Source organism: Scomber japonicus, chromosome 13 (genome assembly GCF_027409825.1).
Source record: "Scomber japonicus isolate fScoJap1 chromosome 13, fScoJap1.pri, whole genome shotgun sequence".
NCBI lineage: Eukaryota > Metazoa > Chordata > Actinopteri > Scombriformes > Scombridae > Scomber > Scomber japonicus.
This window is the reverse complement of record NC_070590.1, coordinates 20,479,469-20,499,072: the sequence shown is the minus strand read 5'-3', so window position 1 is coordinate 20,499,072 and position 19,604 is coordinate 20,479,469. Positions and strand designations below refer to the sequence as shown.

Genomic DNA, 19,604 nt, shown 5'->3' with positions numbered 1-19,604 from the left:
GATCACTAAACTGAAATGGCCAGAATTCACTGAAGAATATATTTGTTGACAAAATGTATTAAACTAATAGTGGTTTGAACAGTGATGGCCTGCTGGGATACATACATCCAGTCTAAAAACAAGACAGACATTATTTTAAACACATTACTTTAGGATTCAAATGCATCAACTGTCTGGCCACGACAAATTATAGTGTGTTACAATATTTGGACTTTACCGCAAGAGGGCAATAGTTGCACAAAGATAACATTTTATATCTACTGCCTGTGATATGGTAAACGATAAAACAGGAGGGACGGACTCTCGCGGGGTTAGGTTAAATTTATGGTCATCTCGCGAGAGAAATTCAAATCCCCCGGCCCTTCAAATCTAGCCTGTAAAATACAAGAGAAGTTTTTGCATCGACAGAGAAGTAATTGCAGCATACTCCATAAGTCAATGCAAAAATGAATATTACTTTTACTTTTTCAATCAATCAATCAATCAATCAATCAAACCATTACACCTTTCATACAAGCGTGTGAAGTTCAAAGTGCTTACAGTTGATTGACAGACTGATAATAAGACGGAACTAGTGACAACATAAAGAAAAGTAATAAAAACGATGAGAAACAAAAACAAAGAACAAAGTTTAATAAAGGCTAGACTGAAACTGGGTTAAAAAAAAGGAGAAAAGACGAGAAACATGTATAAAATCGATAAGATAAAACTATAATATAGCATAAAATGAAGTAGAACATTTTAAAACATCACAATAAATACAATAAAACAGAATAAAAAAAAAGACTATAAACAATTATCAATCAAAAGCCAGAGTGATCTGGTTGGTTTTGAGTTTACTTTAAAAATAACCCCAAAAAAACAAAAAACAACAACTTGTGGAACAAGTGGAAAAAACATTCCCTATATGAGACATCAGTGAATAATGCCATAAAAGTAGTCAAAACACACAAACATTAGGCTATGTAAATGAAGTGAAACAGGGGCGGTGTAACCCAAATGGACTCGTCATAATCATACAATTACATTACATCGGCTATGATGAGCGCTTCAGCACTTTATTCAGTGACAGTCCTGCATGAGAAACCCTTTGTGATTTGTCTGGGTGGCGCGATATATGCAAATGAGCGGATGTTGCGTACACACTTTCCCGCGTTTTCTTCTGCTCAGTTTGGGTTCGCTTGTTTGCGGTATTGTCACGTGATCTCGGTGAACGCACACTGCGGTGTAGCTATCCTCGTAGACCGACGGCAGTCAATAGAAAACGCCTTATCGTTGTTATTTAATGTTAGCGTGGAAAGCATCGAGTTTGAAGGCATACGACCACAAAAAACAGCTCAGCGAAAAGGTTCACATTTATGAGGCTGTGAGCGCCGACTGTGGTGAAGACACCGGCGGTCCCTTCCGAGACACAAAACGAACACCCCACTTCAACACGGTTCCAGGAAGTCAGTGAGGTTTTGTTGTATTGTAGCCACGGAACTCGTGTAGTGGGCTTTAAACTTAGTCAACATTATTTGTTGTCTTCAACAACAAAAAAAAGTTTTTTTTAAATCATACTATTTAACCGTCAGCTAACCGGATACCAAGATGCCACCTAAGAAGCGCAACACCGGGACAACACAGAGCAAGGAGCTGAAACCCGGTGCTGAAAGTTCCTCAACAGAGAAGAAAGAAAGTCCAGAGTTATCTGTGAAAAAGTAAGAGAAGTTATGTTGACTTAATTGAGTCCGAATGTATGGTAATGCAGGTGTTGAACTCCTGCTAGCTAACATATGTGACTAAACGTCAGGCTGACTAACTTAGCTGCTTCAAACGAAGCCAGGCCTGTATTTACAGCTAATACCAGCCAGTCTATCAAACCCACACAGCTGACCACAGTGTGCGACTATTCAGTAACACACGAGTTACCATCTGTAATAACACATTCATACAGCTCCTGTCTGACACAGACTGTGGCTAACACACAGGGAGGTTATTGTCACCTGTGCTCACTATGTGTTTGTGTCCTCCATGATGTTTATTTGTGTCCTCTGTCCATCCTCTAGGCACAGAGACAAAGATGCAGAGTTCATCACCCTGTGCAAGAGCCTTCATGTGACAGACCTGGTGTGTGACCGAGCCTGGACGCTGTGGAAAACTGTGCAGGAGTCCATGGATGAAATCACTGTGTGTATTTAAATAGTTTTCTATTCATGTGACAGTAAATATGTAATGTTGTGATCCTGTTGGCTGACATATTGAAGCAAAGGACATGAATGAAAATCACAAAATAAAAGCAACACTAAAGTAACCATTAAAGTGGACATGGTTCCTTAAGTATTTTATCTTGTTAATTGTGGCATAAAGGCCAAACAAAATGTACTACTACTACTGTGTCATTTTTGTCTTTCTATGAGCAGCTGAGTACAGTATCAATCATTATGCTACATGTAATAATAAATGAAAAAGTCTACTCAATTGTAGTTGTTGCAAATAGACACCTGTCTGTCCTGGTTAAAGGATAGCTGATAAGGATGCACACAATATAGACTACAAGGAACAGACAGATGTCTCATATCAGACTGTCATGTGTCTGTTATGACAATTAGAATATATTAACAAACTCCTAAAATTGTTTTAGTTGGTGGGCGATGTGGTGCATTGCTTTGATTGTATATGTGATGACTTTAAGAAAAAGGAGGAAGTGTTTTTGATAAAAGTATGTACTTAATGTACAGGCAGGTGTTGCTTTGTTGTAATAGATCTATTGTATTCTGGCTTTAATTAATAATGTCAACTTACCCAACCATGTCTCCGTGTTCGTTGATGTCCATAATGAAAGAATATGATATATATAATTCAAAATCTTTTATTTTTCCATTTAATTTCAGGACACTCAGAAAAGACTGTGGGGTGCTTGTCTGTTTGTGACTGTGACGGACACGGATGCCACCTGTTTCACCTTAACTCAGGCTCTGAAAGCAGTCAGTCTGAAGTAAGTACTTACTCTCTATACCATATCAGTGCATGCAATGCAGTCATTTGAAAAGAAGTTCTGTAAACAGATAACAAATGGCTGCTCTCCAGTTCTAATTGTACACAAGTAAGAGCTGAGGATTTCTGTAGTTTGAAACGTCCTCATCACAAGAGCACCTTGTTCAGGAAGCTTTCTGCAACATAAAACTGATGTCAGGTTAAATGTATTTTTTCCCTTCTGTGGAGTAGAAACAAGAGACTGTAAAAGGATGTGAGGTCTTTTCCTGATAAGACAAGCACTTCAGCCATTGGTATTTTGGATAATTGTTTAACCAGTTTTGACAAATTTCATCACCATTATTTTAAAAATGATATCTGCACCCTTGGTGTGGTTTACAATTTTATCCTTCATTTAATTGCTGTTTATTTTACCCTTCACACAAATTCATCCTTTCTTTTGCAGTGTAAAGCAGTTCATGGCTCTGGTGAGGAAGTTGGATGTGAACTTGGATACGATAAGCACCAAGGTGAATTCAGCACTGTCACGGCTGGAGAAGAAATATGATGTGATGCTGGCTCTCTACCAGAGGTTTGAGAAGTGAGTAACATACAGTTGAGGTGCTTGATTGATTCAGAGGTGTTTGTTGCAAAATCATAATTGATCAAAATATTTGTTTTGTTTCAGAACATGCAAGAAAATCTTAGTTTCTGATGGCAAGTAAGTAGAAGATTTATCTAAAACATGATTGAAATCTGTTTTTTGTGGTGTTGTGTTTGATAATTGCATGATTGTTATAATAGATGTGTTGCTGGTGCATGGTTAATAGTTTCAGTGTCTCGTTTTTAAGGGAGAGGGAGACCATGCGGAACTGCTGGACAACGTTTCTTTTGGCCAAAGGTAGGTTAAACATCTTCAACAAACACACTAACTGGCATCATCAAAAAAAACAATAGAATCAAGCTGTTAACACACCAAACGGAAAAGTTTCCATGTTGCTCCTTCTTCTTCTTCCCCTCCTTCCTTCCTCCTCCAAGCTCAAATTGATTGGAAAGTTTTCTCTCCTCGTGGATACAGTTCTGTAGTTTCTAGTCGGCAGCAATAGTATTGTGATGATGCTTCTCATGTGCTGCATCTCTGCTGTCTGCAGGAAGGGCCTTGCAGATGGAGGATGACCTGGTCATATCATTCCAGTTATTGCTTTGTACGCTAGAGTTATTCATCAAGCGCTGCCCTCCAGACCTTCTACTGCCTCTATACCGTAAGCTTCAGTCTCATATACTAATGCGCACAGCTTTGTTTAATAAACCTTTATAATGTGTCAATGTACACCCAGGTCTGAAAGTCTGAAATGTCATGTCAAGTTGAAGACTATTCACCAAAGACTAGACCAGTCCAAATGTTAACACGACTGCACATTTTATATTGATGTGCACCCAATGTGACCGAAAGTATATATTTGTTTAAAAAGTATATGCATAATCTAGTAATATGCCTGTGAGTCATGTTGCCCTGACACGGAAAATGTGTCTGAATCTCAACTTTGGATATTCTTGTGTTATAAAAAGATTTCTTATTGTATGTGATTTATTGTAACATCTTTCTCTCAGAATCAGCCATCAGCAAAGTTCACAGTCCTCCGACAAGAACATCTCGTCGCAATCAGAGCAAAGCCAAAACTCGACCTCCTGAGCCGGAGATGGATGTGCAGCTTCTTGAAACCTTGTGCAAAGAGAACGAATGCAACACTGAAGAGGTCAGATCCCTTTACATACATCATATAAACACATTTCTCTTCCTGTTGTCGGTTTTTAGCTTCATTTTCTATGACAATTGTGTTAACAGGTGAAGAATGTATATCAGACCAGTTTCTCTGCTTTCCTGGACTCATTGGATCTTTCAAGATGGCCAGATTTTCCTCAGGTAGGCAGTGGACTTTGTCACAACATGTGCCTGACTGTTTGGTTTCGCTCCATCTGCACCACACTTACTTTTTCCATTAGTTATCTCCCTGCTTGCTGATGTCATTGTCGATCATTCGAGTGCCTGAAAGCTGCTTGTAGTTCTCTTTGCTGCTCTTACATGTTTGTTTTCACATACGTGGTGTCAGGTAAATGTGTGCTTAAGTGTGGGATCCGTTGTAGTGTGTGAGCGTCATATATTACAGAGGCAGGTATGAATACAGCTAAGACACTCCGCTGAAGGATACTGAACATATTTAGTTTACTGTTAAACTACCCCAGTAACGGACAGGTGATGTGCGTTATTTAAGTGTCTTATGTAAATAAATATGAGTCTCAGCTTATTGGTTTGACTTGTGAGAGGATGGACAAGTTCAATTTATAATAGAATACACGTTTTAGCACATATATCCGTGTTAGCATAAAAGTAAATCGTTTCCCATTCAAATTCTTTTGTTGCTATAATTGTTTGCAGACAGTTTGAATGAGATTGTGGTCCAGATAGTTAACAACAGATTTTCCTAAGATTCTAATCTATTCCAGTCAGAACTGTGCCTTATTGATGTTTATTTTATTTAGATTCAAATCTTATCAGATACACATGAACTCTGGCACAGTTCCTATCATGGAGTGAAAGTTGAGACCTCACAAAAACAAGCTCACAAAAACTATTTTCCTTTTTCCTTGAAAGTCGGAGCAGGGAATGACGTCACACATGCAAGTTTGAGTCATTCACATACAAACAGCGTAGCAACATGTCCACAAATAGAAGTTTGACAGTGGTGTGTGTATGACTGATTTTGGAGCATGATGCTTATGTTTAATTTTGTATGTGGGGAGACATCTTACTATGATTAACCCTGAGCTTTCATTTTGACCCCAGGTGAATGACCTCAACCAACAATATGAAGAGCACTACCTCAAGACTAGAGACTTTGATGGGCGGCTATTTTTTGATGGAGATGAGACTGTTCTTGCACCTAAAATTGAAATGTAACTTCTTCTTTTTCTTCACCAGTATTTTCATGTTGGTCTGGTTGATGTGTTAAAATATTTGAGATAAAAAGTTTTTAATAATTTTTCTCCTGCATTCAGAGCGCAGGTGGAGAGAACACCAAAGAAGAACCTGGATGAAGAAGATGCTGTTCTCATCCCTCCCCAGACTCCAATCAGGTGAGCAAACTCACCTGTTATTCATTGTTATACAGCTCAAACCTTCTCACGTTGGTACACATTGTCGGCTGCTCAGCTGTCAACTGGTGCATGTGGGAGTTGCTGAAGTAAACGTTCATGGTAGCTAGAGACAGACAGATCTATAGACAGTATGGAGGGTTAAAACCATGCTTTACAATTATATATGTCCACAAATGAAAAACCACATTTTTGACATTGCTCTCAGAATTTTTTGCTCCTTGGACATATTTAATTGTGTAAATTGTTGTGTATTCATGTCCTAGTCTGTCCTCCAGCACCGTCTGATTTTTGTTATATCTCATCAGAGCTGCCATGACCTCCATCCAGCAATTGAGGGGTGATCTCATCTCGAGTGGGGACCAACCATCTACTAACCTGGCTACATATTTCAAAGTGGGTCTTTAGTCTGTCACGGCTAATTAAAATGTCTCATGAAACGTCATCTCTAGACCTTCATTTCACTGATTTCTGGTTTCCTTCTCTCCCGTGGTCAGAATTGCACAGTGGACCCAACGCAGGATGTGCTGAAGCGTTTGGAGACTCTCGGACATGTTTACAGCCAGAGGTTTGGTCAGGCAGTCGGCCCACGGAGCACAGTTCTCGGCATGCAGGTAAGAACTAACACTCAAAAAGAAAGTGAGCAAAAATGGCAATACATGCTGTGCTCGAATGATTGTGTGTCTAACTTATATATTTCTTATGCTTGTCAGAGATTTAACCTCGGTGTCAGGCTGTATTACCAAGTCATGGAGGAAATGCTCAAAATGGTACAGTGACTTGTTTAATTTGTTTATTCAACATTTTTAATTTTCTGTTGACAGTAGAGCACCAGAGCTCACACTTCACATAAAGTGAATAATTTATATTAATATTGTCTTTCCTGTAATCGATCATACTGTTTTTATTTTGTAGGAAGAGCAGCGACTGTCTGTGCAAAATTTCAGGTAAGTTTTCCTCAATTTTCATGTAACTGGCGGGTAATAATGATAGTCAACGCTGCTCTGTACTTTCTTACACTTCAGCTGAACATTGGAAGTGCATACATGCTCTCTGTTGTTTTTAATATGTAGTGAAGCGTTATTTGACTCGAGCTAAGTCACATGATTTTCATTCCAGTAAACTCCTCAACGACTCCACATTCCACTCATCACTTTTGGCCTGCGCTTTGGAGGTCGTCATGGCAACGTATGGAGGTGTGTCCCGTATTTTGCTTACAAGTTAATAATGGACGTTATCGCACACTAATAACTAAATATCTTTGTTGTGCAACACATTGTGATAATGTTGTGTGTCTCACGATTAGAGAGTAGATACAAGAGCGGAGGTGTTGACTCGGCTGAGACAGACCTGTGTTTCCCCTGGATACTGGATGTGTTCCGCCTCCCCGCCTTTGACTTCTACAAAGTCATAGAGAGCTTCATCAAGGCCGACCACACTATGAACAAAGACATCGTCAAACATCTGGAAACGTGCGAGAACCTCATCATGGAGAGGATTGCATGGAGGACGGTCAGTTTTTATCTCTAAGCACTACAACAGTATGCTGGTAATAAGACCGTAGCATTTTAATAAGAGTCATAAAGACACATAGATACTGTAAATATATCCACCTTTATGTAGCTTTTATTGGTTCATGAGAAGATAAAATCTTTGGTTATGAAATATTACTACAGTCTAGGAGTAACACAAATTCCATTTAAGATGAACATATAAGCTTCTTCTTGCATTGCATTGATAAAATATACTGAACAAAATAACTAAGTCAGTTATAATTGACACAATGCTCTAGATACTGCACTCAGCAGTGTGATTTAAAAATTAATAAACAAAACTGGTTCAATCTATTGCAATTCATGCAAAAATACAGATTATATATTTAAAACATACAGAGTTCGCTGCAGTATTTGTACGTGGATCAATAAAGACACATCACCATGCACAAATCATCCCAATAAAGTGATCATAAGATTGTCCTCTTTAAATGGCCTGCAGTGGTGTGAAATGATGATCAGTGTCACTGGCTGCCACTGCCTCCACCACTGGGAGCGTCTTTGTGTACCAGGCTCCTGGATAAGTAGTAGATTAACGGGTTGAGGCAGCAGTTGGAGCTGGCCAGAGACATCACTACAGGGTGCAGAGTCTTGGTCACCTTCGCTAGGACACAGCTGGGCAGCAGCCCCACATGTGTCAGAGTGTATCCCAGCAGGTTGATGTGATAGGGCACAAAGCAGAGCAGAAAGATGCCTAGCACCCAGTAAATGACTGTGAGAGTGTGCTGGCGGCTGCGGCGCTGGCTGCGGGAGCGATGTCTCGGCTGGCGAAGCACACTCAGCACTCGGCAGTAGCTGTAGAGAAGCAGCAGAGTGGGCAGCAGAAATGACCCTAGCACTAAGCACAAGGCCACCAGGATGATAGTGCGGTGACGTTGCGAGGATGGGTCCAGCAGACAGGGCTGGTGTTGACGGGCAGCTGCAGAGCGCAGCAAAGGCAGACTCACACTGAGCCCCAGCACCAGGCACCAGATCCCACCACTGACCAGCTGTGCAACACGGAGCCTGCGGAGTGTGGATGCGAGCGGGTGGACTACAGCAAAGTAACGGTCCACAGCGATACACACCAGGAAGAAGATGCCTCCATACAGGCTGATGTATTTTAGGGTGAAAGTTAGCTGGCAGTATGCTGCCTCGGGAGTCCAAATGGACGAGTCTGCTGTCTTGGAAGACAAGGCTCGGGCCTTTTGGTGGTAATAGTAAATCCTGAGGGGAAGAGAGATGACAAAAAACATGTCGGCAGCTGACAGACTGATGAGGTAGATGGCTGTGCTGTTCATGGTGCAGCGAGATAGACACAGTCTGCGCAGAGCCAGGCTGTTGGTGGCCAACCCCAGCAGGAAGATGACACTGTAGGACACCTGGTAGAAGGTAAAGCGGTAGCTGGTGTCCACAGTGCAGTTAGACAGAGGCGAGTCCGGCTTGGCTGGCACATCGGTCATATTCCACAGCTCCATGTCTCAAAAGGACTTGTAATTCACTGTGTCGCTTTCATATCTGGAGGAAATTAAGTCAGGACAGTTAAACCAGTGGCAAGTACAGACTTCATGAACTCAAAATAGCGTTGTCTTAAATAATGTAAATTTGCACAGATGACATGAATACACTGCTGCTACGGACACAGCTGAATTAATATTTGCTATGCAGGACGACAGTAAGACAGATTTTCTCAATCAAGTTTTAACTGCCTTACATCCTGATCTTGTAAAACAGGCAAACATCAGTTTTTACAGAGTTGGAAAAAAAGACACCTTATAGTGTGATAATATTACCCTGCTGTAAATACACATTTCATTTTCGTTGAGATTGTCAAAGGTGTTTGGTTTTTTAAACCTGATAGTAATCTTTTGTTCTGTTTTCATCAAGAAGGGTCTAATGTTAAGTCATCTTTACAGTTTCTTTATTAGTCGTTTGACCTAAATTGGCTTTTTTGTGACTAATTCAAGTGTGAGTTGAATCAATACCACTGAGGAGCTCATTAGAGCTCCCATGAACCTAATGATACTTTGAATTATTTAAACAATACTATTAAATTATCCCCATTATCATCATTTTATGTTAACCTTCACATAGTCTGAATAAAAACATTTTTCATTCTCAATAATAATAATAATATTACACATATCATAAAATAAAATATTTGATACATTTGAAGTTTTTTATGTTTATGACATTATAGTGCATTTAAAATGACATTTTCTCTTTCCTAACCCCTATTTTTTTTAAAGCCGTATAATATTGGCTTGCTGTCAAAGACACAAAGTCATGCACAAACATCACACACAAACATATTATTCCTGATCTTCAAAAAATAATTCAACATTTTTCATTTGAAATTATAAATTTCTATCAAACCTTGATATGTTGATGCAGTTAATTGCTGTTTTTTTTAATCAAATATATATACATATATACAAAAACCTCACATTTCAAAGCTCTACTGGAGAAAATATTGAAACAGATAAGTTGTAACTTCATCACTCACCAGTATATGGAGCTCATCAATGCAGTGACCCTGTGATGAAGTTATGTTTCCAGTCCACTGATGTTCAGCAGCAGGTTAACTTGTCAGGATGCTGAAACGGTGTTCCTGCGTATGATTGGTGTGGCTCACGCCCACACACACACACACACACGCACACACACACACACACACACGCACACACACACACACACACACACACACAAACCAGGATCTCTCTCACTCCCTGTCCCCCTTTTTCTTCTGTTCTATACTACACACATGTTGTAGTTTTTTTTATTTCAGCTCATGAAAATGTGAACAAATGTTGAACTATATAAATACAGATCACCTCATTTAAACTGAATTCAGCCGTTAAATGGAGCACAGGTGGTCTGATTACCTTCATGGCAGAAATCTTGTTTATGGCTGCTTGTTATAAACGTACATGAGAGACTGGCGTTAATCATTAACTCTTGTTGTCTGCCTGTTGATAATTCACTGAAAGAAGGTGTTGTAGTCACAGGATCAGGATGAAGTCATTTTATGTGTCAAATCTGGGACCGGCACTCTCAGAGAAGAACAAGCCTGTGTCTTAATCAGTCAGACATCAATCAATCATTATTTATATAACACCAAATCACAATAAAAGTTATCTCAAGGCACATAGAGCAGGTCTAGACCATACTCCTTAAAACAGACATTAAGCTCAGAGCTTAAAAACAAGTCTTTACACTGATGAAGAGTAATAGGATGTTAAAATGAAATCTAGTAAACAAAGGAGATAGATAGCAAAAGTAATCAGGTAAGGTTTATTCTCCTCAGCAGAGCAAAGCAAAATAATATATACATTTAATTTAATTCAGCAATTCTAGCAATAATTGTGTACATATACCGGTATTCTAAATTGACATTCATGTAATGTATAATCTGTGTGACCTTGATCAAGTTTTTGTGTGTTCACATTTAAATAGTAGGTTTGAGCCAAATGCTCATGCTATAAAAAGGTGGAGCTTTACTTCTGCTTCATAAAATCGTTACTGGACAAATGATTAATTTTGAGCTCAGGTGAGAACGTCCATCTGTTTACTGAAGGTACAATAAGCCTGGTTGTATTACATGTCCAGACATGGCAAATTAGAAAGCACTGGTAGTTTAGTTTGTCTCCAGGATGCTTGTATGTAGTTTATATTATCCACTACTCACTGGATTTGTTTTAAGATTGCAGAAATCACCACATTGCTTTGTTGTAAATGCACCTCACCCTAAAGAGACATGTTGTTGCTCGCATGCTTTAGTTTCACAATCTTTCTCCTCAGTGCAGTGGAGGTGATGAGTCTAGCCTTGTCAGTGCGGACCCTCGGGCAAAGCCTCTCAACAGGAATGTAGTAGCGCTTGGTCTTGCAGCTCACAGCTTTTACAGGAAGGAACAAATATTTCAAATGCATTCAAGCTAGTTCATTGGAAAAACACTTGCAAACATGTAGTCAGTCTGAGAGCTGACATGCTGCGTTGTTTTTTGTTGTGATTCTTAAACCTTAATAGCCCGCAAAATGTGGTGTGTGATTAGGACTTTTATGTAAAATTCCTCTTGTTTAATTCACCTAGAAATGTAGCTTCCACACACTCCATGTACATGTTTTTCACCCTTCCTACACTTCAATAAGTCACCATTTAAGATAAGGCCATTGGTAGTGTTATTGCAGTTTGCCGGTGTTATACAGCTGTCAGTTATTGACCACACCTGTAATCTGCATTTGAAATGTACTGAGTCATTGTGCATTCACAGCAGTGGGCACCCATAGTAACTGCTATGTGTTTTTGGAGCCTGTGTGAGTAATTGGCGTATACAAATGATTTGGTAGCACACAAAATGAATAACACCAAAGTGACATTTGGACAATTAATACCCTGCTAATGTCAAACATTTCACAACACCCCACTCAATCAAACAACTAGTTCATTTCATACTCCATAAAACAAACCTTTTATTCAAGTTAATAATTCTTTTATTTACTTTAGTAATAAGGGGTAAAGCTGTTACAGAACATGGTGCTCTATAAAGTGCTTAAAAGCCTTAGAAAAGGCCTCAAATACTTACAAATGGCACAGTACATTAAAAAGAGCTGTAATACTGTTTCAGCTTTGCCAAAGCAGAAGTTTCCTCAAGGAGAATCTTCTCCAGATAAATAAGACTGAAATGACAATGACATGTTATGTGCAAAAGGTGGTATGTACAGTATTTGCAGCACCATGCACATGACTATGGCTTACATGTCTGTCATTTCCATTAATACACATTATAAATACAAAGTCTTTCCTCAATAGGACAAAGAGTTTTCTTACCCTGACAAAGGGTATTCATGCCACAACACAGTTTATTATTCTCAAATCTTCCCTCTTTGACGGGATCCACCCTTTTTATTCACTGAAGAGGGATCAGTGTCTTAAGTCCCAGTCAAAAGTCTCTGTGCTTTCCATTAGATATGAAAGTGACTCCTTAGAAACCATTGTGTTTGTTTGTTGTTATAATCTCCACTCTGCTTCCACCTTAGTTTCACCAGCAATTCTCACTGAATTATTTATCATGTCACAGAATAAAGTTGTCATTAGACTGTGGACTCGTTGTCAAGGATTTTGGCTCTCATAGTCCTCATGTTTATGGTTTTGGGTGTTACAGTTGGACTGCCTTGCGTGCTATTTGTGTGTAGTCGGTCCAAAATCTTAACTCCCTTGTTCCACACTGTGGACTTGCGTTTAATGGAGCTCTGAATGGTCTCTGAGGTGAAGTAGTAAATGACTGGATCAAAGCAACAGTTGGTCACTGCTATGCACAGAGCGATGGGGTAGATGGTTCTCACCACGTGTTCTGCGTCGCATCCCTTTAGGACATTTGAACGGACCAGAGCATAGAAAATGAGATTGACGTTGTAGGGGATGAAACAGAAACAGAAAATGAGCAGATGCACAATGATCATCCTCAAGATTTTAGCCTTGTTGAGGTTGCTTCCACGGCTGATGGTTTTGGGATTCTTCAGTGTCCGCAACACCATGACCGAGCAGAAGACATTTAGCAGCATTGGGATGATAAAGCCCACAGTCTCAATAAACACCACCACCTTGGACAGCTCAGACTTCCACTGTTTTTTAGAGTAGTTTTCAAAGCAGTACTGTGTGTGGTTGGGACTGGGTGAAGTGGTGTCCAAGAGGAACCCCGTGGGTATACTTCCAGAAAGAACCATCACCCACACTGTGCAGCAGGCCAGTTTGGCATTCCTCTTAGTACGAATGGCCTGGGACCGAAACGGGTGCACAATGGCCAAGAAACGGTCAATGCTGATGCAGGTCAGGAAGAGGATGCTGCCGTACATGTTGGTGTAGAACAGGGCCACAGAGATCTTGCAGAGCTCACTCCCAAACATCCATTCACGTTTAATGAAGTAAACAATCCGAAAAGGCAGGCTGAGGACAAACAGAGAGTCTGAAACAACAAGGTTCATCATGTATGTGGTGGTCTCGTTCCGCAGCTTCAGCGTGCAGCTAAAAATGTACACAGCCAACAAGTTGAAGAAAAGTCCGAAAATAAACACCAGACTGAAAACCGTGCTGTACAGAGGGTACTTGAAGTCATCACTCTTGTTGCAGGTGACAGCGAGTGTGCTGGTGTTAGACATCTTTAAATCACGCTGGTAATTTTTGAATATTTACAGTGATAAATAGTTCTTCTCAGTCGTGCACCTTTTGTCAGTCATAAAAATCCCATCTTGTTTCTCTAATCATGTGCAACGGGCAGGGAAAATTTACATGTCATTTGGTTGGGAAAAATGGATCCCTCGAAATGCTAAAGAATGCTCAGTTTGTTTGGTTTTAAGTTAAAAACGGCTCCACAAAATACTCGCGTCAGTATCCAAAGTTGTGCAATTCTCCTGCACGTCCTGTAATCCTCAGACAGGTGAAGATAACTGCCTTTTCAGTTGTCCTCCACAGTTCAAATGTTTATTACCGTTGAGTCACACGCCTTTCTTCAGCTCTCTGAACAGTCGAGTGGTTCTTCCTGTCTCTTGTTCTACTGTTTGTTCCTACAGCAGGCCTGAGGGTGCATGGTGATCTTTTGCTCGAGAGGCTGTACTCTGCTCCTGACTGTGTATGAGAGACAGTGGAGCAGGCTGCATGTCAGACTACTCCAACACAAAGAACTCACTGGACTGTTGAAACAAAGGGAGGAGCCTCTGCCAGGGCCAGAGTCCTCCCATTGCTTTGTTATTGCACCTATCTGAAATATGAATAGTAGGACTCTATCAGAAGTTTGTGTGGCACATAATTATTGGATTTTCTTTTGAAATTACGAATTTAATTGGGGATTTCTCTTTTCTGTATTTATACCAACCTCTCAAGACATGAAACTAATTTATATATTTGGCAGGAAATGTCATTTTCTGCCTGCCAATACTGTATACTGCATGGCTTTATTACATTTTATATGTCTGAGGGGTTTCTCTTTCAGTTTACAAACAAATAATCTTTAATTTATTAAACTGATAATTAAGTATGAATCTACAATGAACACTGAGATTGCAAACAAACCAATCAATAGTTGTAGTATTGGTAGCTATTCCTGCGTACGTCACCGAACACTGTTAAAGCAGCCAAATACCAGGTATAGTTTTGAAACTTGTCAGCGACGTCAGCAGGGAGTGGCAAACATGACATGAAGAATGTGCTATAAGCAAGTCTGTACCTGCATCACTTGGTGGGAAATCACACCAACTTTCTCATGTGATCTCATCTTTTTCCTGGTGTGTACACACTGATATTCACGTTCACCGTTAACTGAATGTCTACTAATCTGGATTTAAATGTTGTTGCATAGCTGCCAAGGATTACTTTGTGTGTAGGCTGGATATATATGTCTAAGTCAAATCATTGTTTAGGTTCACTTTCCATGACTATTTGTTCAAATAAGGTACTGTAGGGAGTGTGTTTAGGTCAACAGAAAATGAAGAACGTTATCAGTGTTTCTCCCTTGTTATCGTTTAACTGTTGGCTTCTGGTAAAATGACTTCTTGTTTGTGCTGATTCTGTGTTGCTCACAGCAAAACCAAACAGATCCACTCTTCATGAAGTTAATGAGATAATATACACTAGTTGCAATTAATTAATTTATTCTTATGGAAATGCTAGTATTAAAATAGCCTATTTTCTCTTTTTATGAACAAGTGATTTTTTCATACACATACATTTAAATAAATATAGAAAGTTCCTTCATAACCCTCTTACTTTCTTGTCATTAAGACTGTGGGGATTAACTGACCTTTCCTCTAATTTAACTTCAGTTTAAATCAGTTTGTGCTTTTGATTTACAGTAACTAATGTCAATTTCTGTTTTGGTATTTCATTTTTTAAAAGGTTTGGAAAGATTTTTGAAGGGCTTTTAGGTGTACAGTAATAAAAGTTGTTTTAGGAAGAAATTTTCTCTAATATCAGCATTGTTCAAATCTTATTTTTTGACATAATTTACAGTGAAGGAGCAAAACACACATTGATAATTGACATTGATTTATTCTGATTTGGATGCACTTTAACTGCCTTGTTAAGTGTAAATTATTGTGATTGTGTCTCCACAGGGCTCCCCTCTGTTTGAGCTGCTCAAACAGGAGCATGCGGGCGGCGCAGCAGAACAGCTGGAGACCCCGGCTAGTTACAGCCAACCACTGCAGCACAACCACACCGCAGCTGACCTGTGAGTCCCCCCCCCCCCCTAAATCTTTCTGTCTTTCTGTCTTTCTGTCTTTCAGGGACCTTGAACCCTAAAATCTTATTTAGCTGTTGCGAAACCATATGAGTCAGAAGTACAAGAGATTGTCTATTTGATTGTCAGATCTCTTATGTTGCAAGGGGAAAAATACAGTAAAGTAAACGTAGTTATAAAGTGAATGACTCATCCTCACTACGAGACATCCTGTCTGTACTTTTGAACCTCTTCTTTTATTACATTCTGGACTATCTAATTATCTTTGGTTTGTGGTTCACATTTAAAGTATATTTTCCATTGTCAACACTGGTGTCTGTGTCCTTACAGATATCTGTCCCCTGTGCGCCCGGGCATTCGTATCTTGGCCCCCGAGTCCCCCAGCTCTCAAGCTGCCTCTCAGCCTCCGACGCAGCCGGCCGCCCAGACTGCTGGCCAGCCTCCACGACACACAAAGTCTAACTCTCTTAGCCTCTTCTATAAAAAATGTAAGATTATGTCCAAGCTCTGACACATAGTTTATTTGTTGGTTTATTTATAGTTGCCACAAGACACACTGTACAAAATTGAACTTATTATATATAATAAAGATGAGCAGAAAAATGACCACTTCCACTCTCCAAATATGATGGAATTTTATAAGCTAAAATTCAGTAATCATCGTTTTTGTCACTGATGGATTTCCAATTTGACCATCTAATAAACTTGAAAAGACTACAATACTAACATGAATCATTACATTTGTAAAATTCTGAAGAAACAAAAAACAACAACTAATATTTGTTCTGCTTGTTTTACACATATTCTTCAGGTGTTTTCTTTATTTCCGTTGCTGTCTGTGTCTAATTGTGTCTGTGGTGCTCTCTGTCTCTGCAGTGTACCGCCTGGCCTACACAAGGCTGAAGATGCTCTGCTCCTACCTGCTGTCCTCCCATCCTGAACTGGAGCCCATAATATGGACCCTGTTCCAGCACACTCTGCAGCATGAATATGACCTGATGAGAGACCGTCACCTCGACCAGGTAATCAGACATAAGTTTTCTTTTCTACCACTCTCTCGCTTTGTTCTCTCCTCCTGTTTTTATTGTATTTTTTCTCACAACCTCTCCTTCTTGACTTTTTAGTTGATGATGTCAGCCATGTACGCCATATGTAAAGTGAAGAGTGTTGATCTGCGTTTCAAGACTATCGTCACGGCATACAAGAACATGCCCAACGCCAGCCAAGAGGTGATGCAACGATTCAAAAACATCCTTGACTTAGTCATCCATTTGTCCATCTGATGTAATCAGGCTCTATGTTGTATTATTGCATAAAGTAATTCTTGAACTATGTGTCTCTTTGTGTCATTGTTGCAGACTTTTAAGCATGTGTTAATCACTGAGGGCCACTACGACTCCATCATCGTCTTCTACAACCAGGTGTTCATGCAGAAGTTGAAAACCAACATCCTGCAGTATGCATCTACCAGGGTGAGAAACCTTCCCAGTCAGAGGCCACACTTTGATTTTGATACATCAGAGCAATGATTATGTATACTATACCTTCTCATTATTGTTTTGTTTTTTTTCTCTAGCCGCCTACCCTCTCTCCAATCCCACAAATACCACGCAGCCCTTATAAATTCCCCAATTCGCCACTACGTGTGCCTGGGAGCAACAACGTGTACATTTCCCCTCTGAAGAGTGCACGCATGTCCCCTGGAATCATGACTCCTCGCTCCAGGTGAGTTCTCCATATTCTCAGCAGACTGATGACAACTTGTTTCACTGTTTTAAAGACCAATAAAATGCACATTCATTTCATCATTTTAAAGAGATCTTGAAAATGAGTTTTCTCATGTTTGTTTTTTGCTTTTACAGAATGCTGGTATCCATTGGTGAATCTTTTGGGGTATGTGACTCTTTAGTTTACTCTGAGGCCTATTTAAAAAGATCATCTCAATCTGACAACTGCCATGGCAGTGATTTCTTCCTCGCTCACCCTTTTTCTTTTGCTTGGTTTTCATCTGCAGCCATCCAATCGGTTCCAGAAGATCAATCAAATGGTCAACAGCAGTGAACGCTCCTTTAAGAGAACCCTGGATCTCGGCACCACTCCAAAGCCTCTGAAGAGGTTACGATTCGATGTCGACGGGCAAGATGAAGCTGATGGCAGGTTGGTCAAATACTGTGTTATTTAAAGAACAATAACCCTTCAGCTTTGTTGTATTTTCTTGGTTGCTCTAAAACAGCAAAGAGCCTCATTTATTTTTCTCTAAAAATTAAACATATATAATTTTAGTAAATATGTATATTACAGTAGTGTATACATATATAGCAACTAAGTTTTATTTATTTTATTTTACAGCAAATCTGGTGGAGACTCTACACTGATACAGAAGCTTGCAGAGATGAGTAAGTGAAAACAGTTTTTTATATAAAGTTGTATGTTTGCCTGATATTCCTTATTATTGTACTACAGGTTTTCTTGCGGTCTGTCGTGTTGCTTGTAGCAGGTGGATGTAAGTTCCTCTAATATGGTGATGATGTTTTTCTTTCTCTTAGGCTCCACCCGGAGTCGCATGCAGGAGCAGAAGATGAAGGAGGATGCAGAATCAAGGAAGGAGTAACTCTAAAACCTACTGAACTGACCTGCACTGTTTGTCACAATGTGAACACTACTTTTTGTTCACATACACAGAGAAACATGAGTTTCTCTTTACATTTAGTATTGGATTTGATTGTATTTAACTTTGTCTTTGAGGAGTAATATGTGAATATAGAGGACTCTCTCCTCTTTTTTTGTTAATGCTTTAACTGAGTGTTTTAACTGAATAATGATTGACATCATTGAATTTCATTTGAATTTGCAGATCAAATTTTAGTTTGTTTTTAAGAGTGGTGTTAATTTGTTGATAACAAATCATTGTTTTCACTCTCATACATGTTCCACACATACTTAGTTACCAAAAGTGTTGAGATACATCAGTGGTTTTGTTGTTGTTTCACTGGCTTGTATGTTGGCCTGTTTCTTTTTGGTAGAGACATTTCAAATGTTTCAATCATGATGCAATAGTTCAAGTGTTAAATCATGATCACTCGCTTCACCAAGGAGGAAATGTGAGGATCTGAGGGGAATCAATACGTCTCTCCATGCAGTGGTTTTACTTCTTAAGTGATATTTTACTCTGGAATTTGCATTAGCGTCTTGGGATGGTTTAGTTTGTGCTACTGACTGAGAAGTGTAAAATAAAATGAAATATCACTTAAAGGAAAAATCATACACTACATGGTTTGCACAAAATTAATGTGGTTTCAGAGGGTTTGGTTGCAAGTTGGGTTTTTTTTTTGGTGTAATGTGTATATAGTTTTTTACCTCTAGGTGTTCAAAGCAAATGCAAACACCTCATAATGTGGTTCAGCTAAAGGATTTTTAAGATATTATCAGACATTTTTCAAAACATGATGCTGTTTAATTTTAGTTTTTTTGAATTGAAGTTGTTAAGTTGAGTATTCCTAGAAACAGGGAAAAACATTTAAGGGGATGAATTCACACCACATAAAGAAAATGAATATGTGGACTTCACTCCAGAGTTTTTAAATTAAAATGTGTTTATATTGTACTTTATTGAAGTATTTCTTTTAAAATGTAGTAAATATTCCTTTTGAAAATATTTTCTTCTTTGATTTTTTGCATAAAGGTCACAACATGTAGGTATCTTCTTTTTTGCTGTTGTAATTAAACACTGCTG

At 39.2% G+C, this 19,604-nt stretch overlaps 2 protein-coding genes across 2 annotated transcripts; one reads left to right on the top strand and one right to left on the bottom strand.

Annotated features, from left to right (window-relative positions):
- Positions 1-1,505: 1,505 nt before the first annotated feature.
- On the top strand, positions 1,506-19,596 carry rb1 (retinoblastoma 1). Its single transcript, XM_053331182.1, has 27 exons — positions 1,506-1,700; positions 2,049-2,169; positions 2,874-2,977; positions 3,422-3,556; positions 3,644-3,676; positions 3,807-3,856; positions 4,107-4,217; positions 4,567-4,712; positions 4,802-4,879; positions 5,801-5,910; positions 6,013-6,090; positions 6,417-6,504; positions 6,606-6,722; positions 6,822-6,878; positions 7,024-7,055; positions 7,228-7,304; positions 7,415-7,620; positions 15,747-15,862; positions 16,202-16,359; positions 16,748-16,893; positions 16,996-17,100; positions 17,230-17,343; positions 17,448-17,596; positions 17,734-17,764; positions 17,886-18,028; positions 18,221-18,267; positions 18,418-19,596. Exons 1-27 carry the CDS (start codon positions 1,591-1,593, stop codon positions 18,480-18,482), a joined length of 2,727 nt encoding a protein of 908 aa, XP_053187157.1. The 5' UTR covers positions 1,506-1,590; the 3' UTR covers positions 18,483-19,596.
- LOC128371662 (lysophosphatidic acid receptor 6-like) lies at positions 12,732-13,920 on the bottom strand. Its single transcript, XM_053332030.1, has one exon. It carries the CDS (start codon positions 13,794-13,796, stop codon positions 12,732-12,734), a length of 1,065 nt encoding a protein of 354 aa, XP_053188005.1. The 5' UTR covers positions 13,797-13,920.
- Positions 19,597-19,604: the final 8 nt, after the last annotated feature.